General features: G+C 44.1%; 3 protein-coding genes across 17 annotated transcripts; 1 reads left to right on the top strand and 2 right to left on the bottom strand.

Annotated features, from left to right (window-relative positions):
* Positions 1 to 151: 151 nt before the first annotated feature.
* Positions 152 to 8303, bottom strand: LOC120685267 (cleavage stimulating factor 64-like). Of its 2 annotated transcripts, none has more exons than XM_039967085.1 (10): positions 7983 to 8176; positions 7625 to 7703; positions 6703 to 6877; positions 5631 to 5664; positions 5297 to 5535; positions 5118 to 5195; positions 1867 to 1902; positions 1409 to 1780; positions 940 to 1185; positions 152 to 740 (listed from the first exon to the last, which is right to left on the bottom strand). In XM_039967085.1, exons 1-10 carry the CDS (start codon positions 8023 to 8025, stop codon positions 609 to 611), a joined length of 1434 nt encoding a protein of 477 aa, XP_039823019.1. In that variant the 5' UTR covers positions 8026 to 8176; the 3' UTR covers positions 152 to 608. The 2 variants fall into 2 exon arrangements, with proteins under 2 accessions (XP_039823019.1, XP_039823018.1); XM_039967084.1 differs by having other exon boundaries at positions 174 to 740; positions 940 to 1182; positions 1400 to 1780; positions 7983 to 8303.
* Positions 8304 to 9445: 1142 nt separating this feature from the next.
* Positions 9446 to 16850, bottom strand: LOC120685265 (dystrophia myotonica WD repeat-containing protein-like). Its single transcript, XM_039967081.1, has 11 exons — positions 16402 to 16850; positions 15595 to 15906; positions 15397 to 15505; positions 15186 to 15309; positions 13320 to 13407; positions 13159 to 13242; positions 12518 to 12614; positions 12326 to 12413; positions 10962 to 11067; positions 10778 to 10870; positions 9446 to 10377 (listed from the first exon to the last, which is right to left on the bottom strand). Exons 1-11 carry the CDS (start codon positions 16552 to 16554, stop codon positions 9943 to 9945), a joined length of 1689 nt encoding a protein of 562 aa, XP_039823015.1. The 5' UTR covers positions 16555 to 16850; the 3' UTR covers positions 9446 to 9942.
* Positions 16851 to 18707: 1857 nt separating this feature from the next.
* Positions 18708 to 26040, top strand: LOC120685866. 14 transcript variants are annotated; one of them, XR_005679814.1, is made up of 6 exons: positions 18708 to 19202; positions 19387 to 19481; positions 24108 to 24146; positions 24240 to 24397; positions 24892 to 24976; positions 25064 to 26040. XR_005679814.1 is itself a non-coding variant. In XM_039967983.1 (5 exons), exons 2-5 carry the CDS (start codon positions 23615 to 23617, stop codon positions 25142 to 25144), a joined length of 366 nt encoding a protein of 121 aa, XP_039823917.1. In that variant the 5' UTR covers positions 21200 to 21377; positions 23372 to 23614; the 3' UTR covers positions 25145 to 26040. The 14 variants fall into 14 exon arrangements, 4 of the variants coding, with proteins under 4 accessions (XP_039823917.1, XP_039823915.1, XP_039823916.1 ...); XR_005679812.1 differs by lacking the exons at positions 18708 to 19202; positions 19387 to 19481; positions 24108 to 24146 and adding an exon at positions 23052 to 23656 and having other exon boundaries at positions 25064 to 25177; positions 25265 to 25347; positions 25643 to 26040; XR_005679811.1 differs by lacking the exons at positions 18708 to 19202; positions 19387 to 19481; positions 24108 to 24146 and adding an exon at positions 23052 to 23656 and having other exon boundaries at positions 25064 to 25347; positions 25501 to 25515; positions 25643 to 26040.
* Positions 26041 to 26942: the final 902 nt, after the last annotated feature.

Here is a 26942-nt window from a genome sequence, read left to right as displayed (position 1 = left end):
CGTTGTGAACATAAAGAGCATTTTATAACACGTAGTTCAACATAGATTCAACCGTGTTGCGACTGTAATATGCGTATCAGCTCCCATGTCCTACATATTCGTTACAACATGAACTGAAAGGATAGTAAATGGACGCTGGTCGAAGAACAGATTGAAACAGGCAGCAACACTGATTTCTGAACAGGCTCCAAAAAAGAGACAGAACTATGAAAAATCTCAAGGTCATAAGCATACACAAAGTCCAATACCTATCTGAGACTAATGTGAGAAAATTCAGAGGACAAAAATGTATGATGCTACAACACACTTGGGAAAAGCTGAAAAAGCACCTCCCTTATATGGATACATATTATTCTTTTTCCTATAATGATACAACGGTGATGGATAATGTGTATCCCTCTCTTCACGCTATCTTCTCCAATCACATTTTCTTTTATCCTGATCCGAAGAATGCCAGATGCATGCATAACTATAAGCAAAATTGATGGCATCAAGATGCCGACAACGTTGACAGATCACAGGCGTGGCAACTAGAAAATTGAATCCACCTGTTGCCATGTTATGCTGTGCTAGTAGCTTAACCAGTCGCTTCGCCAGTTCAGTTGGTACTATTTACCAGCTGCAAGCATTTTCTGGAGTTCAATCACCTGCTGCTGCTGCTCTGGTGGCAACGAACTCAGCTGCTCGGGTGTCAACTGCAATACTTGCTGCAGAAGAGCCGACTCCACATCAGGTGTGAGCTGCACAAGAGCCACAAATATATTTCAGTGCTTGAGACTTATGATAGCTCTTAAAAAACTCTATTCAACTCCAAAAAATGAGGACATGTTTACTTTGGTCAAAAATCTCCACAGCTACTAGTCTCCCATATTGGAAAGTTAAACCTAAACAGGTAGAGACATAATAAATACTGAGAAATTGGTTATAGATGGTTTGTACCTGCGCTTCGTTCCCTGGTCGCTGAAAGCTAGCAGCACCAGCACTATAGCTCCCGGATGGTCCACTAGGGCCCACTGCTTGAGGTGGAGCTGCATAAGAAGCATGGCTGCTGTTTACCATTACAAGTACTGAGGTTCCATCCTCCAATTTTCTCAACTTTGAAGGATGGGCATACTCCGCCAAGTGACTTGCTTGATCACCCACCCTTATTTCATTCGGTAGTGTCTCTGGTACAGCAGCTACCTGCAGTTGGACATTGCTGAGTTAGCCTATCTGACTAGTAAGTTTTTTTATTTGAAGAACATGACTAGTAAGATAAAATGTGTCGATTCAGTTCATCTGTGGGCACTAGTGCATTGCCTATAGATATCAAGGTACCAGTGAACATTCATATAGTACAAAAAAACTAGAACAGCACTAGTAAACTACATAAGTTCCTTTTACAAGTGAAGAAAGATACCTGAGAATGAGAGTGGGTCAAAGGTACTGATTGTACACTTGTTTGCATAACAGGTGGTCTAGGGTGCTGTGGCATAAATGGGTGCTGAACTTGCGACATTAAGCCTACTGAGGCCACAAGGGGTTGAGTAGGAATACTGGAAACCCCGAGGGGCTGAGGTAGCATTGGAGGATGTGTGGCCAATCCAGACTGATGTCCATGCAGAAAACTTTTGACTGGAGGCTGAGATGCATGCTGATACTGAGGAAAATTATGTGGTGTACCCATTTGTTCCTGCAGGACTGTTGGGTTTGGTGGCATGTTAGCTGGAGATGGCTCATTGATGTGAGATGAAGATTGAGCCAAGGAGCTCAAGGGTTGTTGGTTCTTTGCCATCTGCATCTACAGTTTATGCAAAGCATAGATTCATTATGTCAAACTAGAAAAAACAATGAGTGACTTAAGTTTAAAGAGAGATGAGAGCGAACCATCTGTGGCGTCACCATTCCGAGCATTATTTGTGCCTGCATCACAACAAGGTGAAAGTTTAAGTCATGACATTTTAATATTTATACTTTCTTATGATAGAGAGCGGCTTAATGGTATCTTTTCCAAATAAATAAACAAGCTTATTTCATTGCATACATGAAATAAAATAAAATAAAGAAATATAGGGACTCGATTCTCATCTTTTTTTGAGCAGTGGAGCTTTGCAAACATGCCAATTTTCTTATATCAGACAATGGAGTTTTGCAAACATGCCAATTTCCTTATATCAGACATACACATGAAGCTAACCTTTCAGTGTGCAATAAGACCTTTCAGTGAGAGCACCAAGATGCAGTTCTGGGAAGATCTAGATAGCATGGTTAGTACCGTGCCTACTAGCGAGAAACTCTTCATAGGAGGAGATCTCAACGGCCATGTGGGTGCGACTAATGTAGGGTTCGAGCGAGTGCACGGGGGTTTTGGGTATGGTAGCAGGAGTCAAGAGGGGGAGGATGTGTTGAACTTCGCGTTAGCCTACGACTTGTTGATAGCGAATACCGTGTTTAAGAAGAGGGAATCCCATTTTGTGACGTTTCGTAGTGGACAACACTCGAGCCAGATCGACTTTATCCTTGCTAGGAGGGAAGATAGACGTGATTGCTTAGATTGTAAGGTGATACCTGGGGAGTGTGTTGTCCCTCAACACAAGCTTGTGGTGGCGGACTTTCGTCTTCGGGTACGTGTCCACCGGGACAAACGTGCCAAGATTGCGAGAACAAAGTGATGGAAGCTTAGAAGGGAAGCGGCACAAGCGTTTAAGGAAAGGATGCTAGGTGAGGGGCCTTGGGAAGAAGGAGAAGACGCAGATGACATGTGGCTAAAGATGGCAACATGTGTTCGGAAGGTGGCCTCAGAGGTGTTTGGCGTGAGTAGGGGAGGCAAACAGGAGGGGAAAGACACCTGGTGGTGGAATGACGAGGTGCAAAGGACTATTAAGGAGAAGAAGGAGTGTTTCAAGCGCCTCCACCTTGACAAGAGTGCAGCCAACATCGAGGGCTATAAATTAACGAAGAGGGTTGCAAAGCGAGCTGTGAATGTAGCAAAGGGTAAGGCGTATGATGACCTGTATCAGCGGCTAGGCACGAAAGAAGGGGAGAAGGACATTTATAGGATGGCTAGGATCCGCGAGCGGAAGACAAGGGACATCAACCAAATCGAATGCATTAAGGATGGGACAGATCGACTGCTAGTGAAGGATGAGGAGATCATGGATAGATGGAGAGAGTACTTCGACAAGTTGTTTAATGGGGAGAGTGAGGGCCCTACCCTTGAGTTAGATGACTCTTTTGACGATACCAACAGACGTTTTGTAAGGAGAATTCAGGAGGTAGAGATCGGGGAGGCTTTGAAGAGGATGAAGGGAGGTAAATCGATGGGCCCTGATGGTATCCCCATTGAGGTGTGTAGATGCCTAGGAGATAGAGCAATAGTATGTTTAACTAAGCTTTTTAATCTCATTTTTCGATCAAACAAGATGCCGGAAGAATGGAGGAGAAGTATATTAGTACCTATCTTCAAAAACAAGGGTGATGTTCAAAGTTGTACTAACTACCGTGGGATTAAGCTAATGAGCCATACGATGAAGCTTTGGGAGAGGATTATCGAGCATTGCCTAAGAAGAGTGACAAGTGTGACCCAAAACCAATTTGGGTTCATGCCTGGAAGGTCAACCATGGAGGCAATTTTCTTAATACGACAATTGATGGAGAGATATAGGGAACAGAAGAAGGACTTGCACATGGTCTTCATTGACCTTGAGAAGTCATATGACAAAGTACCGAGAAATGTCATGTGGTGGGCCTTGGAGAAGCACAAAGTCCCAACTAAGTACATTACCCTCATTAAGGATATGTATAAGGATGCGACGACGTTTGTCCGGACATGTGATGGCAACACCACTGACTTTCCTATTAACATAGGCCTACACCAGGGGTCAGCATTAAGCCTTTATTTATTTGCTTTAGTGATGGATGAGGTAACAAGAGATATACAAGTTGAGATCCCTTGGTGTATGCTCTTTGCTGATGATGTGGTGCTAGTTGACGAGAGTAGGGCAGGGGTTAATAGGAAGTTAGAGCTGTGGAGACGCACGTTAGAGTCGAAAGGGTTCAGACTTAGTAGGACCAAGACCGAGCACATGATGTGCGATTTCAGCGCGACTAGGCATGAGGGGGGAGACGTTAGTCTAGATGGACAAGTGGTGGTCTAGAAGGATACTTTTCGGTATTTAGGATCGGTGCTACAAAAGGATGGCGACATTGATGAAGATGTTAGGCATAGAATTTTAGCTGGTTGGTTGAAATGGCGGCAAGCTTCTGGCATCCTTTGTGACAAGAGGGTGCCACAAAAGCTAAAAGGCAAATTCTATAGGACAGCAATTCGTCCGGTGATGCTATACGGTGCTGAATGTTGGCCTACAAAAAGGCGACATGTCCAGCAACTGAGTGTAACAGAGATGCGGATGTTGCGGTGGTTTTGCGGGCACACAAGTTGGGATAGAGTCCGGAACGAAGTTATTCGGGATAGGGTTGGAGTGGCACCAATTGAGGAGAAACTTACCCAGCATCGGCTGAGATGGTTTGGACATGTCCAACGAAGGCCTCCTGAGGGGCCGGTGCGTAATGGGGTTCTTGAGCGGGTCGATAATGTAAAGAGGGTAGAGGTAGACCTAAACTGACGTGGGATGAGTCGGTTAAGAGAGACCTTAAGGATTGGAATATCTCTAAAGAGATAGCTTTGGATAGGAGCGCTTGGAGACTAGCTATCAATGTGCCTGAACCTTGAACTTATTTCTTTCGGGTTTCATCTCTAGCCTACCCCAACTTGCTTGGGAAAAAAGGCTATGTTGTTGTTGTTGTTGTTGCACCAAGGATCACGAGACAATCATGGATGAATGGATGATATCAATGTTCTAGATACCAGTATCACGTTATACAAAGAAAAATTGTAAACATGAATAAGAAATTTTCAATGTAGAGTATTTGCACTGATCACACGAGTTTATTAATACAAAAATTAAAAATGGAAGTGAATATATTCTGTAAACAGGTGAAAACATTATTCTAAAAAACATATAGAGTTTATGACCTGCATAAGACTCTAAAATAAAGCTTGAATTAAGTACAAAATGACAGTAAGAAAGAGATACATACATAAATGACTAGCACAATCACTAATAACAAAAGCTAACCTGAAATAGGGCCTTTGGCAGGTGTGGAATTACTTGTAGTAATTTTTTGGAAAGCTCCTTATTTTGAGTAGTTAGGGCCTGTGATTAAATAAAGAAGACATTAAGAATCTACAATAAGCACGGGGTATTTGTTTTGTAAACATCAAACAACTGAAGTGCATGGAAGATTACAAGTTAACCTTCAATTCAGCCATGATTTCATGCAACTGATGCCTTGACATTCTGGCCAAATAATGGGTAAGGGGGTCGTTTCCAAGTCCATACTGGACAGGTAAACCGTTTTGAACAATTGCAGTTTGAGCTCCACCAAGGACGCCAGCCATCACAGACGCAGCATGTATTGCCGGTGGGAGACCAACAGGCTGATGAAGACTTGTATCTCCAACAACAGAAGTCCCAGCTAACTGTTTTTGACTATCTGTGCCATTACATCAAGTAGCATCCATGAACACATTAGAAATTTTAATAAAGTATATATGTGAACTGAATGATGAACAGAAAAATGGGACCAACCAGCACCAGATGCCATCCCTGGTCCTCCGCGACCCTGCAATGCATAAATGTATCCAACATAAGTCAACAGTTGCTCTCAATGAAGCTAAATCAACTTCAGTTGGTTGGGATGTTCCGTATTTTTCATTCAGATAATGAACATAGATCAACTCCACCTTCATAGTGAAGCTACTTAATCTCCAAAATGCAAAGTTGATAAATCGAGATAGTGAAATAATTGTTCTGTGTACTGTAGCATCATGCAATATTATTTTACAAGTCTCGAAGATAACTTTAACACAAAAACTGTGTCCTTATGTAAATCAACTGCATCTAGTTGAGAACCTGTGCATTGTCACAGTATTTTCTTGTGAACACGATATTTGGCAACAAAAACTGGCGAGCATCAGAGTATCAGACAAGTCATTGGTAGAGATATATACAAAACCTGTTGATAGCAGCTATAGTAACTGTAACTATTCAGGTAATAGTAAGCCCGAAGAAAACAGCAAGTCCTTAGGCACAAGCATAAAGGTTGATAGGATATATTTTTTTCCAGCAATCAATTTACCAACAGTGGCAACCCTCTTGCTGGAACACGTTCAAAGACCAATTATACATCTTCCATAAGACTACAGCCCTTTTTTTGCTATTTTGAAGAAAGTAAACCTCACATATTCAGCAGTAAGCACACTTCTGAAGAAGCTCTTTATCATAATATATATTTATATTAGGCTACACAGCTTATAACTCAACTTCTTTGGCACGCTAGTTCCATGAACAGGGTAAAAAAATCGAGATGACAGATGACAGCGGCATTTTTGAACTGCACAAACATGGGTACCACACCAGAACGATAATTCAACGAGGGAATTGGATGGTTATAACAGGCGCGTGTATGTACAGTGAGGCAGCTGTACATACACGAACATGCTACATAAACACAAGAAAGTGAATCAGGAGACACAGGGTGGTTGGAGAAACCGCAGCTATTATCATTCATAGGAATGAAGACTATACAACTTCTCGTATTAACAGAGAACTCCATAGGTGGTAGGAAGGGTTCCACAGTAAAAAATTGAGGATCTTCGACCTTTTCTCTATTTCTGTCAGTATTCCTCCCATTTTCAGCAAAATCAACACGTAACTGACGACCATTAATCTCATAACCCTGGAGGTTCCGGCGTGCACTTAGAGCGGTCTCCTCATCCTTGTACTCGCAAAAGCCATAACCCTTCGGCTTTCCAGTTTCCTTGTCAATAACCAATCTAAAAGCAATAAGGAGCTGTCAGCATGCAAAAAAGTTATGCTCGATGGCATCATATCAAACTCAAATGTTGAAAAACCTCACAGCTAATAAGTTGCTCAGTCTACCTCTGACGAAGTTACCAGTTTCAGTAAATATTCACATACAAAGAAATCCGATCAAGAGAAGGTACAAATGTATGTAGCACAAACATATGTGATGCTGTTTTAGGATTTTCTGAGATTTATGATCAAAATTAACCTATAGGTACATTGCATCAGGCATGCATGGCAGGCATGTAGCAGCAAAGGAACTTGATACTTTCCACGATCCACGTGTTTATAAATTAGTTTCTAAATAGACGTTCCATATTATTAGGATTCGTAAAGGTAGATTTTCAAGAGTCATTCGGCAGCCTCCTTTTCTGACAAAGCTAAGGAGAGAGCACTTAGTTGCACCGCATCCTTTTTTACTCTGCCCTGTCTGACAAAGCATTCAGCCCATAATTCACATCAGGTTTTTTTTTCAATCATATTTGCTAAATGACACAATTTTTCAATTGCCAACCTAATGCTTATATTCCTTCCTTGAAACATAACAAAATAATGACAAGCAGCCATTTTGACAGCAACGAATGGATTCGTGCAATCTGAGGTGCACTATGTTTTCCTTTAAAAAAAGGTAAATGCATAAGCCTGCGAACCTATCGACTCAACCAACTATCCTGCATCAGCTTATTGCATTAGCGCGGCTGAAACATGAACCACACCTGAAGGAGACGACCGGGCCGACCTCCTCGCAAATCTGCACGAGCTGCTCCTCCGTCGCATCGTACGGTATATTGCCAACTGCAACCAGATTCAAAGGACGAGCACACTATCAGCGAGCTGTAACTGTAAACTCTTCACGCGCCGCCGCCCCCACGTCCAGCAATAACAGAATTGACGAAGGGGCGAAAAAAAAAACTGCGGGCCCAATTGAAGCGCGAGAGCGGTAAACCCTAGCCGCGGCGAGGCTGGGACGCAGCGAAATTGAGCCGCCGAATCGAACCGGGGGCTCCGGGCTCCTGGGATCGAACCGGGGCAGCGAGGGGCCCTGGCGGAACCGAGCGGGGTGGCGGGGCGTACCGAAGACGCAGCGGTTCTGGGCGCCCGGGGGCGCGGCGGCCATGCTCAGCGGCGGTCGCCGGCGGCGGGGCGGCGCAGCATCCGCCGCTGGCGGCGCCGTCGCGGCGCGGGGCCGGGGAGGGAGCGGGGCCCGGCGCTGAGGGGAGGTCCGTGGGCAGATGCCGGAGGTGGTGGTGGTGGTGTATGGATGCCGGCTGGCTGCGGCGTGGCGTCCGGCGGCGAAGGGGATTGGGCGGAGGGAGGGAGGCGGAGACCGGGAGGGGAGGGAGAGCCGCCGAGCTGCCTCTGCCCCTGCTGTTGGGGGAGAGTCTGACTCGGACTCCCTCGCTTTCCTTCCTTCTTCCGACCGGAGGCAGGTAGGGGTGGTGAAATGCCTCAAAATTTAATTTACATAATTTAAAAATCGGATTTGAAAATATCAAAAAAAATTATCTTATACAGTTTTAAATTTAAAATATATAAGGATCATATATTGGAGTGTGAATCATGAGCCATAATCCGTTACCGTCCCTGAACGTTGGTGCGTGGTGCGTGGGTAATCTTGCTTCGGTTTGCGTGTTTGTTTGTTTGTTTGTTTTTGTAGGGTTCCCTGGCTGACTGGAATTCGGTCTTGTTTGGGACCGCGACATGCAGAATCGCGATGCGTTTAAACGAAACGCGGCCCTTCCCTCGCTTCTCGCGGCGTGCAGTTCACTTTCCTGCTTTTTCAGCCACGCGCGACCGTCGAACGTGCGTTGGCCGCAACCCGTTTGGCGGGATTTTTCTGCGTTTTCCGCTCAAAAGCATCGCCGACGCGGTCCCAAACAGGGCCTTCGTGTGCTGATTTTGCTTCGGTTGACACGGATTCTCCATGTATTTGTTCGCTTTCGATGCTCGGTTTCATGCCATTCGTGTTCGCGCTCTGATGTTTTGTCTGGTGCCGTTCGCGTTCTCAGATGGATAGCTGTGTCTGTCTGTGTGTGTATGGCTGGGAAGCAGATTGATTGTTGTGGTGATCTGCTTTGATTGGTGAGGATTTGTGTTCGTGGTGACCAGGGCAGATGGTACAAGTTTGGCAGATTTTGATTTCAACAGGAAGATTCGGTTCGATTGGTTAGGGACCTGCCATGTTTTTTTTTTTTGAACCAACCACGGCTTTATTTGTGGTCAGGTAAGCTACTTGCACGCCGCGAGTCTGACGAATCATTTTAGTAAGAGCATCAAGCGATTAACTCCGTGTACAGTGGAGTCTTGAAGAGCATACCAACATTCCAGAGTTTCAATAAGATGGCTTCCAAATTGAATTTGACCAGCATGGTTCGACCTTTACGGTGAACCACAGACTGAATCCAGTGCCCACGCAGATAGGAGAAAGAAAGGGGCAACAACTTGTGAAATGCTGAAGAAATAAGAAGACACTGGGGTTTTCTCACACTCAAATGAACCACAGTTCCACAATTTTAGAAGAAAAGAAGAAAAAAAAGAGAGAAAAGAACCGGATTGCTGTAAAAACGAAGAGCTTACAGCAGTAGTTTACAATGTCTCCAACAGAGAAAATTGATGATTGAGTCTAGGGGAGAAAATTACCATTATGCCTAGGGAATCCATTGGACACCCAATGATCTGCAGCCTCCATGTGTAACAAGACTACATAAAAAATGGGTACACACTCTAGTCTATAGAAATGTTACAAAAGAACGATCAAATTATATCAAATAAGTAAGCTTGTACTATTCATCTTAGCGCAGTATCTGTATATGTACAGGGAAAGCTCCGTTATTTTCTTTCGCCAACACAGATGGCAATAATGGGACTTCTGTAACCCAAAGATGTAGTCGACGAAGCAGGAAAAAAAGAAGGTGCGACTCTTTGCTGGCAACCTCTCACAATCTACTACTCCCGCTCCATGAATCCTCACGTTAGTAACAAAAGATGAATAGCCACAGCCAGGCGAGCATCATAAAAATGCTGGCAAAGCCTGTCATGTGAAAACAACAGATGATTGTTTGAAGCTGGAGCCCGAAGCGCCTGCTTTGTTCAACGATGTTAGCATCTTATCCTTTGCAGTGGCATTGCCTATGACCTGATCAGAAGAATCAGGCTGCTGGTTGTTTTCACTGTGGCTGGGTCTGGCCCAGATTTTGATTAGCCCTTCACGGCATATGGTGAGGATTGATTCGCTGGTGAATTCCAGGCCAGAGAGGGGGTCTACATGTACCCGGTGTGCAACTAGGGGTGAGAGCTTTGGTACATCTCGCATCCGAGGAGAAGGTTGAAGAACACCTGTTGGAGGGCATGCATTGTCCCAATGTGCAGAAGGGCTTCCACTGCTAAATGTCGGTGAGCCACCGGAAGGGTGACGTAGAGGGACAGCAATCTCGTCCAGTGCAAGATCCCAGAGAAGCAGCTGAGTGTCCTGAGTGCATGAAGAGTCAAAAGGTATTAACATCATTAATCTGCCGAATAAGCAAAAGCAGGTGAAGCATATGGCCATGACTTTCAAGAAACAATCTCAAGAAGATCAAGTTACATCACAAATTACTTGATCAAGAAAAAAAATCATTTGACACCCAAGTTTACCAACAAACACAAAGAAGGTATACATAAAGTGACCATTGCTAAAAGCACAACAACTAGCAAGAAACCAAAGACTATAGATACTGGTAGCATTTTTGGTACTTCTCAGTCATCACTAATCAGTAGCTCAGAAAGGAAAATGATAGATTATTACTAGGTGTCACGATTCAGAGATATTATAGTATTTACACATGAACTACTTCAGATTAAAAAAGTATCTTATATAAATTTTTAGGTACCTGTCCAACTGACCCAAAGCGATACATGACATTTTCTTCGGTTTCATCTGAATTTGGTGGGGACCAATACGGATCAAAAGCTACTGCGCTAACCTGTTGAGCAGCAAATTAATTTGGTTCGAAACGCAAGTTTCAAACAGAAAAATCAATGTCATACTAAAGACAATTGTAAATATAATATCACCCATGAATTGTGCCCTTCGCCCCATGCAACTATCTTTCTTTCATCCATGCTCCATACTTGCACAAGATCATCTTCACCACCTGACAACAAATATTTGTTGTCCGCACTGTAACAGGACAGCATAATCAAACTAGTTAGGACCTTCCAGATTCCCATTTACAGAACAAGTGCATGAGAGAATAAAGAGAAACAAGCATGCGATGATTGTATGGATAAGTTAGTCCATTCTTGCAAATGTTAGTAGGAGATATTTGAGTATTTATCACCAAACAAATAGGCATGTCGTAATACAACATGCATCAAATTTTGAGAACTGAGCAGTAGCTCAGTTGTTTAGTGTCCACAGTTGAGATGACAGCCACAAGCTCAAACCAGGGCTCACCTACTTGAGGGTACCTCCCTGAGAAACTGGTTTCAGCTACTTTCTGGGCCAGCCAGGGTTTGGTACTTGGTGCTGAAAACACCCACATAAGATGATAGGATCTGGGGAAGGGAATTTCAGGCAGCCTTACCCTTGCTTATTTTACAATGAGGCGATTCGGAATCTGGTACTCCTCTAACTTGCTCTCCTCGATCCCACCATGCCCCGACAACTCCCACACCACTGCTACCCCTCTTCCTATTAAAGCCTCCAAGGTCCAACCCCAATGGCACAAAAGACTGAACTAAGTAATGTCTCTCGCCCTGGTCAAGTTCAGGGTGATTTGAGGGGGGTGGGGGGGGGGGGGGCACGTGGCTGGCTTGTTGGCACCTAGGCCTCAGCACTTCCTAGGAGCCACATCCACTTTTTCACAATGAGCTAAGAACATTATTTGTTAATGCATTATAACATATAGAAGCCATGGCAGCTGTAAGCTGAGATAGTACTTATGGGTCCTGTGGTATTGTGCTAGCTGCTGCAAGCCTACAACAAATAGCTTATTTGCATTTCAGCCATAATATCAGATGTGTCTTCCTCCTTTCATATAACTTTCATCCTTTTATGATTAACTCTGCTATCTACATGTTGCCATCTTGCCACAGAAAACTTGCATCTTTGACATAGTCATATGGGATTCTATATTGTAATATTGGTTCCGTAACTCCATATGTTACTAAGCGGAAAAGGCAGCAGGTTCGCAAATTATATTGCACTTAGCCTGCTATGCCCTATCCATTCTAAAACACCACACCATTATCCTCATGCAGTTTCATACATCAAAAAAGGCGAAGAGCGATAATTTGGAGTTTACACATCTGAGCTAAAAAGTTCCACAGGGCAAAGAAGTAATTTATCAGAATATCTGTCAGACCTGGACGCTGTAAAAGTTTCAGTTCTGGAAATAGGTACGACATAGCAGTAAACCATGCCAATGCCAGCTTACCTCCAAGAGCAACACAACAGTGCACCATAGTAACTTTTCCCACCAAATATTAGCTGTTCTTTCGCAAAGTCAAATACTCTCAAGTAACCTGCATATGATCAGACTACTTCAGTTCTATATAGAACTGCTCCAACAGCTAAGCCTTTTCCATAAAAAAACTGTATATTCTCATTCTTGGGCAGAGAAAATTACCATCTCTCCCAACAGTTGCCAAGTAAGCACCATCTGGTGAAAAGGAAATGGCATTGATTGCACCTTGACAGATATGCCATCTTGCAATTGGATTGCCCTGCGGTATTATTTTAAACCCCAGAATTAATGATAGCAGCCCCAACATTAGAAGTAATGTCAAGAATTTCCTTTTGACTTCCCTTGAGTCAATATTTTTGCAATAATTATTTCATAACGACAACAATGAGAACCATTTTCCACATTTATTGTACTATTACCAGTATGACCTACTGGAATGGAAGAAGTACTATTTGGCAGTTAGCACTAACTGACATGAAAACCACTGACAAAGACACGAAGTAACCGAGGCCAAGTATAAACAAGTTTCTGCTCTGTCGTCAACTACCAAGAAGCACAGACCAGTGTGCGCAAGTTGTTGAATTGTGCCAGCTATTTACTTATGGCGGATGTATATCAGATTATCGGTACATGTCAGCAATGAAGAAAAGCCAGTAGAGTGTTTCAGGAAGTCCAGGCACTGGTTTATTCTGTAATAGAATTCCAGAACAGACAATTTACTAATGACCCGCATTAAAATACACAATATACATAGCCGTGTCAATGCTATTTCTCAGTAAAAGATATCATGTGGCTTGAGATACCTTACTCGACTTTGCATGTGAAATCAGCAGCTGACTTTGATCCTTTATAGTTGGAAACGCCCAATCAGTATTCCCATCCTTAGACTGAATGTAGAAAAGAAAATTTATCAGTTCAAAGTAAACCCAATGAAGTCCAAATACCATGAGCATTAAGGGCTCACTTTGTCATAAACATACAAATTCCCATCAGCATGGCCAACAACAAAAATTCCTTCACGCTCTGGAACCCACGCAACACAAGTGCACCGGCTGCAATAGATTGGAGTCCAAAAGATCAATACATAATTATAATTTTATAAATGTGTAAGAATCCATCAACACCAGAGGAATAGTATCTTCTATTTTAAGCTGCAACACCACAATCCCCTTTGAGCTAAGAAAATCAATTCAACAAAACTCTCCCAAAAAATGAGAGCTACTTAATTAAAAAGTCCATTAAAGTATGCCAGACAGCAGGCCCAGCACATAACATAATCATCATCATCCTTGTGTAGTTCAGTCTCCATAGATACATCAAATATAGAAGCCTTTATATTATACATGCATTCTAACCAAAATGCTTCACTTTGGATCTTAACTAGCCAAGAAAGTAATAACATCTTTTTTGGCTTCAGAATTTAATGCATTAAAAAACAAGCTACTTCGCAAGCTATCCAGGGAACTGCATGAAGACTACTTACTAGTTACTAAACCATAATGAGGTGACCCGCTGAACTAAAATCTCCTCAACAACTCAAGGACATAATAACCCTGACAACTGTTGGAAATGCCAATCCCCCATTGTACCATAAAAGGACTTCTAAATTGTTTCAAAAGGCAGCACAGAAACTCTGAATTCCCCATTTGTATCATTAAAGAACATTCCAAACATTGTCTCAAAAGGCTACCTAGCCTGCCTAGGAGGTATCTTGGAGCTCAGCGCCACACCACCTGCCTAGCTAGCTTAATTGACTATTAGGAGCTAACCTAGTGGTTTTCAAGCATTGCATAAATCAACTGGAGGAATCAGGACATCCCAAGTCTTAGATTTCCCATTTTCAATTTAAAGCAGGTAGCATGAAAAAATATCATGCATTATGATTTTTATTCACATAGATGATGAAAGAAAAATGTTTGCGGTGTTTCTTGATGTTTCATCAAATGAGCTAGCTAAATAGATATGTAAATAATTTTCATTATCTGTCAATACTATTTGCAGCACTTTACAACTGAAGATGACACCACAAAAGGTATCCCAAAACAATCCTGGTGACATGAAACCAAGAAAAGACCAGCAAATGTGTGTTGTTTTCACACACTGCCATAGGGAAGATCACAGCCAGCAAGCTCATACTTACACATTGTACCTTATGCACGCATACTCCTAGTTCCACTTTCTGGCGATCATGTTCTAACTTCTAAAGACAATGGACGGTTCAGTATTAAATTTTGCAGCTTCTTAGAACTGTCTAAATCTCATAGGCAAAATTCAATATTTGAAGATGTAATATGAATGATAAGTTCTTGACACGGTAGGTCAAGTACATGACAACCAGAAGGCTTCCTTAAAGAGTACTTGACTGCCACTGATTAAAAAAAACGCCTTCATGAATTATGTTGTATATGTTTTGTGGCAGTGATCATCAAGGTTCAAATTTTGGTCAAGTTCACAAGTGATGATCTATAGGCACAAAAACTATCCAAAATACCATGAACTTGCCACTCACTGCTAGGCTAGTGTGTTCTGGTTGTCTTCACTCATGAATGCACTTGTGAGTTAGTTGAGAACAAAGCCATCAGTATCTTCCATGTATTGCAGCAAATTGTACCGGACACACTGTATTGCATGTCAATCATACCTGCATTATTATAATACTGATGCGACCTAGCTAAGTTTCTACTAACTTGTATAGCACACATGACTCACTACCATATCAAGAAATAAATATTAAGCAATATGTAATAGTAATACTTTAAATTTGCCAAGCCCATTAAGCGAAAAATTAACAAGTTCCTTTTTTCAAGTAAACAATCAAGTGAAAACATGCCTGCTGGCAGCGCCACCTTGACTTGGGTCTTTGTCTTTGTCTTTGTCTTTATTAATAAAATGTTGATATGCAACAGGCTTTTTTCCAGGGTCTTGCAACTGCTGCCTCAATGACATTGAATAGACTGGACAATGAACAAAAGGACCTTATATATGGTTCACTTTTAGCTTATAAGCATAAAGCATTCAAAATTAAAAGGCATTCAATATACCATCTCCTGAGAACACCCCAACAAGCAGATCGTGCCCATCCTTGGCTTCAGGGTCAAATGCATGGCAAAGTGGGTTCGAGCTGCTGAAGTGAATGGACTTTATTGGATCCTGATGCAGTTAGCATGTGATCAGAGAGCCACAGGATAGCAATGTTACAAGCAACTTAGCATGCATTCAGGAAGAGGAAAGTGAAATACTTTGTCATGTGAGTTGAGGTCACTGATGAAGAGCGTATCAGCAGTGTTGAATATGATGTATGTTCCCTTGCCATCATAATTCACCATCCCTTGTGATCCACTTGCGCTCGTCGACGCACCAATGCCACCACCAATGCGGCTGCTTCCTGAGACAGCCCTGCTGGTACCATTGCTCCCAAAGCTAAGTGCCCGGCTCCCATTCCCTGTACCAAGCAGCCTTGCAGCAGCAGAACGCATCCCACTGCCGGCGCTCGGAGTTGAAGGCGTGGACCCCTGGCCGGCTGGCTTGTCCTTCAAATATGCCACCGTCATCTGGCACCATCACAACCAATGGTTGGTCATAACATTGCATAAGTGATGCATAACGTGCATAACACAACCCAACTAGGAAACCACAAGGGCAATTTGCAAGCAGTTATGAAAATGTTTGATCTATCATCTATGCTATTGGAACTTTAGAATTAGCAAACAGAAACCCATATCTCATCTGTGTTGAAGAAAATGGTAACAGGAAATGTATGCAAGGACCATCCAAACATGAAACATCACAAACAATAAGACAACTACAGAGGCTGCCCAAACTGCTGCACCCGACACCTTCCAAATATCCTCCGCAAGACCAAATGAAATCCCAGCACATCTAAGACGACCCATCGAAATCCCGCTCCTGGTCAGGCCAAGTCAACACCCATCCTCGCCCAACCCCGGCTCCCAATTCCACATCCAACCGCATCGAGATCCCCCCGGACGGCCGCATCAGACCTCCCCCGCTACCCAAGCCCGAACCGCAGCGCGCCCTAGGTATACCTGGGAGACGGTCTTGCCGATGTGGTTGTAGTGCACGACGGCGGGGGAGTGCGTCTTCTCGTACTGCAGCTTGTGCCGCCCCTCGGGGGTCTTGAAGTAGGTCTTGAGCCCACCCGCCCCCGCGCCGCCGGCGCCCGACCCCGCGGACGCCATGGCTCCGCGGCCCCCTAGCGATCGCAATGCCCACCCGAGCGCAGACGGAAGAGGCCGCACGCGCGGTCACCGCCGCATGCCCCCCGCCGGTGGCGCGAGGGGGTAGGGTTTTGGAGCCGACGGAGGGGGGTGGCCGGATTCGAGGATTCGGGGGAGGATCCGAGCGAAAGGTTGGTTTGATTTGATTTGGGAAGGATGAGACGGCGGATGCGGGAGAGGAGAGAAGAGAAGCAGGGGAGAGAGAGAAAATTGAGAAATTGTTTTTTTTTCTGCTGGATGGACTGTGTCGATCAATTCGTAGGGCGGTGGGGGAAAGGGAAGAAAACCCTTTCGGCGCAGGACGGGAGAAGTGATGCGTTGACGAAACAAAAAAGAAGGGAAAAAAATCATGCTTATTAAGTTGACTTTTGTGTACGATTCTAGTGAAATGCGATGGGACTCGGTGTTTCAATTTCAATTTATTATTTGAAAGTCTACTTAAATCTGAATAGAATTTTATATGACTTTTTTATTTTTATTTTTTGCTGGATGGACTATGTCGATCAATCAATTCCTAGGGCGGTGGGGAAAGAGAAGAAAACTCTTTCTGCGCAGGACGAGACATGTTTATTGAGTTGACGAAGGAAAAAAACATGCTTATTAAGTTGACTTTTGTGTAAGATCCTAGTGAAATGCCAAGGGACTCGGTATTTCAATTTCAATCTATCAAGTTGATTAAAAACTACTCCCATTTGGCCTTCTCGCCGTGTTTCACGCATAAAATAGGGACGCATGGCGTGCAGCCCGATCAGGGTGGCAACGGGGCTAACGGGTTGATACGGGGCTGGAAATGCCCCCGCAGGGCTAACGGGGCGGGGCCCCGAAATCTAGCGGGGCGGGTTCGGGGACGGTTTTAGACCCGTGGAAACTCGTGGGGACCCGAAAAACAAAAAAAAGAAGCATCCAATAAGGCCCAGCCCAGGAAGGCTCCACCCAAACTGTGACCGCTGCAGCTCCTCCCTTTCTCCGCTCCTCGCGTCTCGGCCGCCACCTCGCGTCTCGACCCTTCCGCCGTCGCCACCTCGCTTCTCGCCCCCTCCGCCATCGCCACCTCGCGTCGCATGGGGAGCAACGTCGCGCGGCGCAGGCGCAAGAGGCGGCCATGGCCAAGGCAGTGAAGGTGGGGTGCGACGCAGGCGGCACCCATGGCCAGGGCGGCACAGGTGGCGCGCGGCGCAGGCGGCAGCCATGGCCAGGGCCAGGGCGACGCGAGCTCGCGCGGCGCAGATCTGGTCGCGGCAGAGCCGGATCCGACGGCGGTGCCTCGCATCCAGCTCCCGCCCGCCGCCGCATCACGTCTCGCCGGCCACCGCCACCGCTGCCTCGCGTCCAGCTTCCGCCCGTCACTGCCGCGGGCCCCATCGGGGATCCGCGGGGAACAGGGCCGGGGATTGATTTCGCCCCGTTAAACCTTTCGGGGTCGGGGCGGGGAATGCCGTTCGGGGATCGGGGCGGGGATGGGGATCCCTCCCCTGGCCCCAACCCGCCCCGTTGCCACCCTGACAATCCGAGCTTGGGCATTTTTCCAAAAAAACCCTCTATTTTTATACAAATCTCTTTCTCTGCTATTAAAAAGAGACTAAGCGTCTTTTTTTCGTCCTCCCTCCCAACGTTCGTTCGTCCATCCCATCCGCGCATCCGGACCCCGAGACCCACACCCTGCACTCCCCGCTCGCACACATCCCCACCTCGCCCACGCCTCTCGACGGTTCCCGAAGCTCGCCGCCCTCCTCGGCCATCTCTGGGTGTGTTTAGTTCCACCCCGTAAACGCAAAAAAGTCGTAAACGCATTAAAGTAAAAAGGAATCTTGCTAATTTGAAGTACTAAATGAAATCTATTTATAAAACTTTTTGCATGGATGGGCTGTAAATCGCGAGACGAATCTAATGAGCCTACTTAATCTATGATTTGCAACATTGATGTTACAGTAACTATCCGCTAATTATTGATTAATCATGGATTAATTAGCATCATTAGATTCGTCTCGTGATTTAAAACCCATCTGTGCAAAAAGTTTTGTAAATAGACTTCATTTAGTGCTTCAAATTGGGAAGATTCGAAACGCAAAATTTTTTTTGCGTTTACAGCCTACCGAACTAAACACGGCCTCTGTCTCCCGCGCAGCCCCGCCGCCCTCCCCCGCTCCTCTCCTTCGCCCGCGCCGCCCCGCAGCCGCGCATCCCTCGCCGCCGGCCCTCACCGCCGCGGCTCGCCCCCGCCGTCCACCCCGCAGACCGGCGTTGTAGCACGAGCTCGAGCTCCAAGCGCTCCTGCCTCCGCCGCGCCTCGCTCCAGCTCCGACCTCCGCCGCGTCTCTCCAGCTCCGACCTCCTCCGCACCTCTCCAACTTCGGCCTCCCCCTCGTGCGCCATGCCTCTCCGCCACGACGGAGCCCGAGGTCGAGCTCCGGCCCGCTTCCGGCCTCTCCCGCGCGCCGTGCCTCGCTCGCCGGAGTCCCGTCTGCCTCCTTTCTCACAGTGCCTACCCGACGGTTCCTCATCGACGATCTACTCAGGCTGCGCTCCTCCTACGCCTCCCCGCTCGGCAGCTCCTTGCCTCATCGACGATCTGCTCCGGCTCGAGGCCCTCGCCGTCGGCTCCATGTCTGGTGAGCCCCTCTTACAGTTTCCCCATGATGAAGTTCATCCCTGTGTTTGCAAAATAGTTTCCCCATGAGGTCCAATCAATTGAGTTCATCCACACAAAGCATGATGTGAGGGCCTTCCTGGTCAGTGTTGTTCTCCTCCTGGTTATAATTGGCTGAAAGCATGATTGATTTCTGGCTATTGTAGTGTTATTCTCCTCTCGGAGAAGTTGGTGCATGAGCCACAGAAGCTCGGGTCCTTGCAGTCGGTGCTCCCAATCTGAGGCAGACCGTTGAATCGAGGTGACAATAACATATCAATGATTCTCTCGTTTTTTGCTTGGATCTGATGTATAGAGAACTAACCTTTTGTTATCTCAATGCAAATGTAAATGATTTTGGATTACTCATTGATCCTATCAGCTATCAGCTATCAACATATCAACAGTTTGTTGGAGTAGCAACCTTTGGATTTATCATTGATGGTTACTTAATCAGCCAACAAACTGTTGGACAGCTAATGCCATGTCTTTGGATTAAAAATTCAAGCTTTGTTCTTAGCTCGTAATTGGCAGCTAATGCAACCAGTTTACAATATGTGCTAAGAGGCTAAGATGCAGGACGCCTTGACCTCTAGGATGCAGGGCAACGCCTTGACAAGTTCGTTGTCTGGCATCCTCCAGATGCCCCAGGTCTTGGCCACAAACTTCTTTCGCTGCCGTTGTCAAGGGCACTCCGTGGGCAATAACTGCTTCATTTTCATTCTATGATTTTGGAGGACGCAACATGGAGGTGGTAGTTGCTGTAATCCTTGTTTGTGCAGACAAAATTGTTGTTCCTGCCATTGTAATGAACATCTATACAACTTTGACGCACTGTAAAATTGAGTATGTACATCAGTTTTGTGTCGCTAATAAAAATCGGCTTGTGAGAATGCTCCCTGCTTCGATAATGCAAGATTGTTTTCTCTCTTATGTTAGCTAAATTCAGAGAATTGAGCAGCATAGATGCATAGTGTGTGTATGTGTTTGCAGACATCAATCGAGTTATGAGAATGAAAGAGTGATCAAGAATGAAAATAGATGATCTTTTGCCTCAGCAATCGAGTTGTATGTATAGGTAACATGCTGCTGCTGCATATGAAATAAGAGCAGAGAAGGCAGGAAGTTGGGACAGGTGTCACAGTGGAGGAATTCTTGAATACAAATGTGTTCCAGGATCCAAAGAGAAAATAAAACTATAGAATTGACATAGCATCCAAATTGTTTTTGGCATCTAAAAAAATATAAGTGCACATTATTTTAGCAAATCATCCTGAAAGTGTAGCACTAAACACATTGCTTCATTGCCACAGGTAAATGCGAGCATGTTTGAGCCGCTGCTTCAGCTCCCCTTGTTTGGGCAATTACGCCTATTATGCCCAACTTCATCTATTATTATACGACTAACTATTCTCCTCCTGCAGCAAATAGGATTTAGCATTAATCATTCCGCGTTGTTCACCTGATGCAAGAAGCATGATCGTTGTTTCACCTGAGCCGGGCGCACGTAGGCGATGAGCTGATCGTTGAAATTAAAACCAGTGGACGCAGGTTCCAATACCGCAGCAGGGACCCACACCGACCAGAAGCCTGAACTATCGAGTCTGAGGAAGTGGTGCGCGGCGGCCGAGTGGTGGCCGGCGGCCAAGTTCTGGCGACCTGCGGGAAGAGACAGAGTGTCCTCCGTCCGTGCCCGGCCAGAGCTCGTTCTTGCGGTTGGATGGAGGGCGGCGGCGGCACCTCGTCACACCGAACCGTGGAGATTACGTGATCACCAGGCACATGAACTCACGAACCGGTGAGGATGAGGTATAGTATTTGGAGGGGGCTTGTGCAAAGTGTACATGGGGCGGATCTGCTGGTGCGGGAGGGTTCTTCTGCAAAATTTACATGCACCGTTCGATGGGGATCGGAGGCCTAGCAAGCGTTGCTTGCAGCCTTGCACGGTTGTGCTACTTGCACTCCAGTCGGACCCTGGTATGATGCTGTGATTGCTGTCTGATATCTCCCGGCAGCAGAAGCACATCAGCAGGAAAATTCTTATGCGAGGCTAGATGCGCTCTCGGCATTGTTTTGGATGTGCTAGCAGAAAAAGAGAAAGAAGTAGAGGGATTTGCCAAGGGAGTTCACTAATGAAATCTGTGTAATCATCATCCAGGTATTGCTTCCTAACGTGAAGACTGCCAAGTCATTACACAAATACCCTGTGTTACATGGACACGGGTGCGGGTGTCGGTATCTGACTCGGGTGCGGGTATCCGATTCGGCAAATCCTAAAAAACAGAATTCGGGGATTCGTCTAATATTTTTTAAAAAATTTACAAATAAATATGCAAATATACAAATAAAGGAAAAATGAAATGAATAAGAGAAATAGAGGATGCGATGGGCTGCCCTGCTTTTTGACCCATGTTCTTCAACCCCAAAGCAGCCCAAATAACTCACCAAGCCAACCTTATCCCCACCTCCCCCCACCTTATCCATGACCCGACGCCTCCTCACCTCCTCTGGTTCGACGACACCTACTCGTCATCCTCGCCGCTCGCCCCTGCCTCCTCTGCCCCGCCGCCCCTACCTTCGCCGCCGCCGAGGTTCCTTGCCGCTCGCCCCTGCCTCCGCCGCCGAGGTTCGTCCCCTTCCTCCTCCTCCGCGCTCCTGCCCCTACCTCCTCAGCCGCCGCTGCCCATCCCTGCCTCCGGCGTCGCCCCTATCTCCTTTTCTTCTTCGGTGCCTCTTTCTTCTCCAAAGGCAGCTCCACCGCCGACGCACCGGGGAGCGGAGAGGTAGAGAGCAGTATCGTCAGAACCTAGACACGGCTGCATCGTGTCTGATACGAGTCGCGTCGTGTCCGACGCGAATCGACGCGCCGATACGCGTCGACGCGCCAAAAAATTTTGGACACGCGTGTCCCTGTAAATACCACTCTAATAAATTTTCAAAATTACTTGTCTAATATCATTGTTCATATTACTTACTATTTGAAAATTACTTCTTTGAACAACAATAATGCCAAACAATGATAAAGACAAATGTACTCATTTTGAATATTACTTCTTTAAATTTGAAAATACTATCCGTAAGCTATACTTCTCAGAATAACTATAATTACTTAAAAACTGAAATTACTTTTGGCTAATAATGATACGTACCCAGTTATCAAGTCATTATTCTTTGTATAGGTTCTGATTATGTTTACACGGTATCATCCCACGTTGACATGAAAATTTATGTTTTTTCATGCTCTGTAGATTGTAGACCCATCTGATTTAATTCCTTTCTGATCATTTTGAGGCTAAATCTCTCACATTTCTTAGCAATGGTGAGCATATAATTAATTGTGGGCAGTGGTGACTGGTCCAGTTAGGCATATATCTAAACGCGTCAAATGCACCGTGGGCACTTCAACTTGCAGCGCTATGTCAAATAGGTCCATGAATTTAGAAACCAGACATTTAGCCCCCTCGAACTTGCGAATCCGTTCACCCCAGGTCCAGCCTGGTTTTGCATGGCTTGCACGGTATTGTGCGGCCGGGAGTTGCTACAGTAACCACAGATTTGCTACAGTGGCCGCGGTTTTATTTTTCCCTTTTCTAATTTATTTCGGTTGAATCTTCAAAAAATCATAACTCTTCGATACGACATCGGATGAAGATGATTTTTATATGAAAATTGTAGCACTCGATAAGATCTACAACTTTCTAGTTTTGAATTTTTTATTTGACGAAGTTAAAGTGCTCAAAAAATTATATAAAATTACAGCACCATAATAATTGCGTACTTTTGCTTGTCGCACTAGAAAATTAATATTTTTTTCTTTGTTGTCAAATGAAGACAATTGTATACTAAAATTTTAGCACTCTAAAAGATCTAGATTCTTATAGGTTTAAGTTTTTATATTTGAAGTTGTTAAAATGTCGATAAAACAGTATAAAACAGCATATTAAGTACGCGAAAGACGTTGAGGCTTTAATCTAGTCGATAATCTAGTCGGCTAGATATTAATTTATCCTCTAGATATTAATTTATCTAGAATCTAGCGGCTTCTTACCCAGCATGGCAGCACACGTCCTCCATCTGTCACTTTGCTCTCCATCGCAATAATCTAGTCGGATCTACTGCCCAATTGATATGCTGTACTTCTCCAACGGCAAGCGGGTGGGCGAGATCAGCCGGCCGCGGACGGGCGGGAGCTGCGACTGTCGGCTCTACCAAGCTCTGCGCAAGTGGGCTTCGGCAAGCTCGCCCGGGCACAAGCGGGCAGGAGCCGTGGGGCAGGCTCCGGCGCCACGGGCGGCGAGCTCCGCGTACGAAGGCTTCGGCAAGCTCGGCCGGTTGCAAGCAGGCGAGAGCAGAGCGGGCTGGCTCCGTCGAGCACGGCCAGCCGCGTGCAGGCGTATGGTCGACGATCCTCGCTACCTCCATGTATGTATCCAGCTGGTGAGCCACCCTCCGAGTGCTACAATCACCCATCTCGATCCCCTTCCTCTTCACCTGTTTTTTTTCTTCTTTTGATTCCATCATGGTTGTACCTTTCTCTGCTTGTCACTGAGAGATAATAATTAGTAACGAAAGTTCAGACCCGGTGTCTAATCAGCACTGAAGTCTGTAGATTGGGTATCACAGGAATACATGTAAGCAAAACATGGAATAATTTTATATTAAAGTAAGAGTAAAGATTAAGTTGTAACTAGGATTGAGATCAGGACCTACATATATGTTGAATCGTCATATATAGTTTGCAACTTTGCATACATGACCTGTCATGTTTAACACTTGAAGTTATGGTAGAAGGCCAAGTGCCAATTGGTTCAAGCTTTTGTTATGTTGGAAGTATTATCAAGCTTTTTCAATTGCATTGATTTGTAAATGATATATGGTTGTCTACTAGGTAAAAAAATTGTTTCTAACTAGGATGGAAAATGACTAGGTAAGTTTGAGCAGCCCATCATATCCTGAGCTCCTTTTGGCTTCGGAGGCCTTGTTGTGAGAAATTATCTTACTGGGTTTCTTCATTATGTAGATGGACTATGAGGTGGATGCGAAGCCATTGCTCAAGAAGATGGAGAGGAATGGAATAGGCCTTAAGAGAGCTTCATTTATATGGCTTAATGCACTATATTATGACAAGCACAAGAGGTTCAATGACGCAAAGAAGATGTACAATCTGGGGATCCAGAAGTAAGCAAGCTCTTACCTCATAGCCTCATATTTCAGTTTTGTTTTTACCGAGACAGTCCTTTGCTAATATAATTATTATTATTGTGTGAGCTCAACTTCCATTATCTATATCTGATTATACTATGAGCTACAGAAAAGTAGAATCTTGCTTGTACTTCCACCATCTGGAACTATGCATATATCAGGTTCAAATACTGCAAAAGTTGTTTAGTAGTATAGTTAAAAAAGTTAATGTCTTTTTCATTCCAGGCTCAAGGGGTTTTGATTTGATTTAATCTAATTTAAGGAGATCTTTGCATCTTATAATTTTCCTAGATGCATGTGGGGTAGGCTCTTGACCAATCTGAGCAGCTCTACTAAAACATTATGCATGGTTCAGCAACAATAAACAATTGAGACAATTAGTAATTCCAAGTAACACTTAATGTTAAAATAGATCTCAGTGCACTGTTTCGTTCAGAATAAAGCTGGTTACTTACTGAATCGTTTAATAGCCTGACAGAGCCTATCAGTGAGTTGCACAAAGCACATGAACAGTTTATTCTTCGAATGGAATCATACAAGAGAAGGAAAGATAAAGTATGACTCTGATTTCATGTATTAATTCACTTTAGACCATGGCCAGTGTTCAATTTATTCAGCCTTTTTTTTATTTATGTGCTTTAGCTGCAGGAAAGAATGCCTAGGAAAGCTGATCCAAGTCCTAATGTGTCTTTTGTACTGATGTCCTGTGCACGCTGGTTTTAGCTTTCTAGAACGCACAAGAATACTTGGAAATGGGTAGATGAGATCCGCTTTTATTGCAAAGGTCATGTGCACTCGACCTTCTTGGCTAATTCCTTTGTACTGATGTACGTGTTGCTGCGGGCAAGGACTAATTATCTTTTCTGTAATAAGATCCTTGAAGCTCCTTATGAGGAGGAAGTCTCACTGCTTTTGAAAATATTCAGGTGAGTATACTTATGAAATCACATGCCTGATATGTGCTTCTCTTTGTTTTTTATTTTTCAAATGTGAACAACACATTGGCAACACACTAACCCATGCATTGTTCCTGCAATTCGACATGATGTGATATGTGAAACTCTTTTTGAGTAAAACAGCTCATAAGGATGGAGGTAAGCTACAATCATCCTGTCTGCTTATTTACACACTGCAAACTGATCACTAAAACTTGTTTTTGAGTAAAACAGCGCATAATTTTAGAGCTATCCTGTCCTTGATTACATGTTTAATTGCATGTAGATTTATGGTGCTTGGATATGCTGTAATATTGATGCTCCAAGTTCCGGAAAGGCGCCTGATGGACTAGATAGCCTGTTGCTTGGATATGTTGTAACATTGATGCTCGAAATGCTGGACATACACCTGATGTGGATAGGATGGCCTGATGCTCAGATGTGCTAAAGTGTTAATGTTTCAAATACTTAGGGTAGTCAGTCATGGTGCTAAGATGTGCTGTAATATTGATGTTCCAATTTTTCGAACAGACACTTGATGGATAGAATAGCATATGCTCTCAGATATGTTGTAATATTCATGATTCAAATGCCGGATAGACATATACAATGGATAGTGTACTCACACTGCTGATTTTGTGTTGAATTTATCCTATGCAATGTATGCTATTTGTCACATCTTAACACCTTCAGTTTTTTATGCTTAATTACATACTTTATTACCTTCAATTTAATTACATTTAATTGTTTAAATGGTAGGGCGTGCATCGCGCGCCTAATGTTCGAGTTATTTGAAAGTCTACTTGAATCTGAACAAATGCGAGGGGACTCGGTATTTCAATTTCAATCTATTATTTGAAAGTCTAGTTGAATCTGAACAAACTTTTCTTATTATGAGTTCTCCTATAATACACATAAATTTTTTTGCAATGAGTTTTATCTGACTTTTTATCCTACAAAAAGAGGTGGTGGAGAAATTGTGTGGCTTAAAAAAATTACAACGTAAGATGACTTTACTATGGTCTTGTTTAGATTCGAAGTTCAAAATTTCAAAAGATTTGTAAATCATCTGCATGGTGCATTAAATGTAGTAGAAAAAATCGCATTATACAAATGGACTATAAATCGCGAGACGAATCTAATGAACCTAATTAGATTGTGATTAGACATCAAATTGCTACAGTAAACTACAGTAAATATATGCTAATGACGGATTAATTAGGTTCGTTAGATTCGTCTCGTAGTTTATAGACGAGATATGTAATTAATTTTGTGATTAGTCTATATTTAATACTTCAAATACCAAAAAATTCCCTTTCAAAATTCCAAAACGGGAGAACTAAACACACCCTATGGAACAATTCATATATGAACACGTTGTTCTATATAGTTTTTTTGAGATACTTTTGAATAGAATATTCATATAGATAGTGCACTCAATAGATGACTTAATATTTCTTGCAAATTATCTCGATGGAAATAATTCCGCTAACTATAAAAACTTATATTTTTCATAATAAAAAATATCATATCAAAACAGAACTTGAAGCTGAGATTTTTCAATCACGTGGAAGGTTGAATTCCAG

The sequence above is a fragment of the Panicum virgatum genome, chromosome 8N (genome assembly GCF_016808335.1).
Source record: "Panicum virgatum strain AP13 chromosome 8N, P.virgatum_v5, whole genome shotgun sequence".
Lineage (NCBI taxonomy): Eukaryota > Viridiplantae > Streptophyta > Magnoliopsida > Poales > Poaceae > Panicum > Panicum virgatum.
The sequence above is the reverse complement of the archived record's forward strand: the minus strand, read 5'-3'. Positions and strand labels throughout refer to the sequence as shown.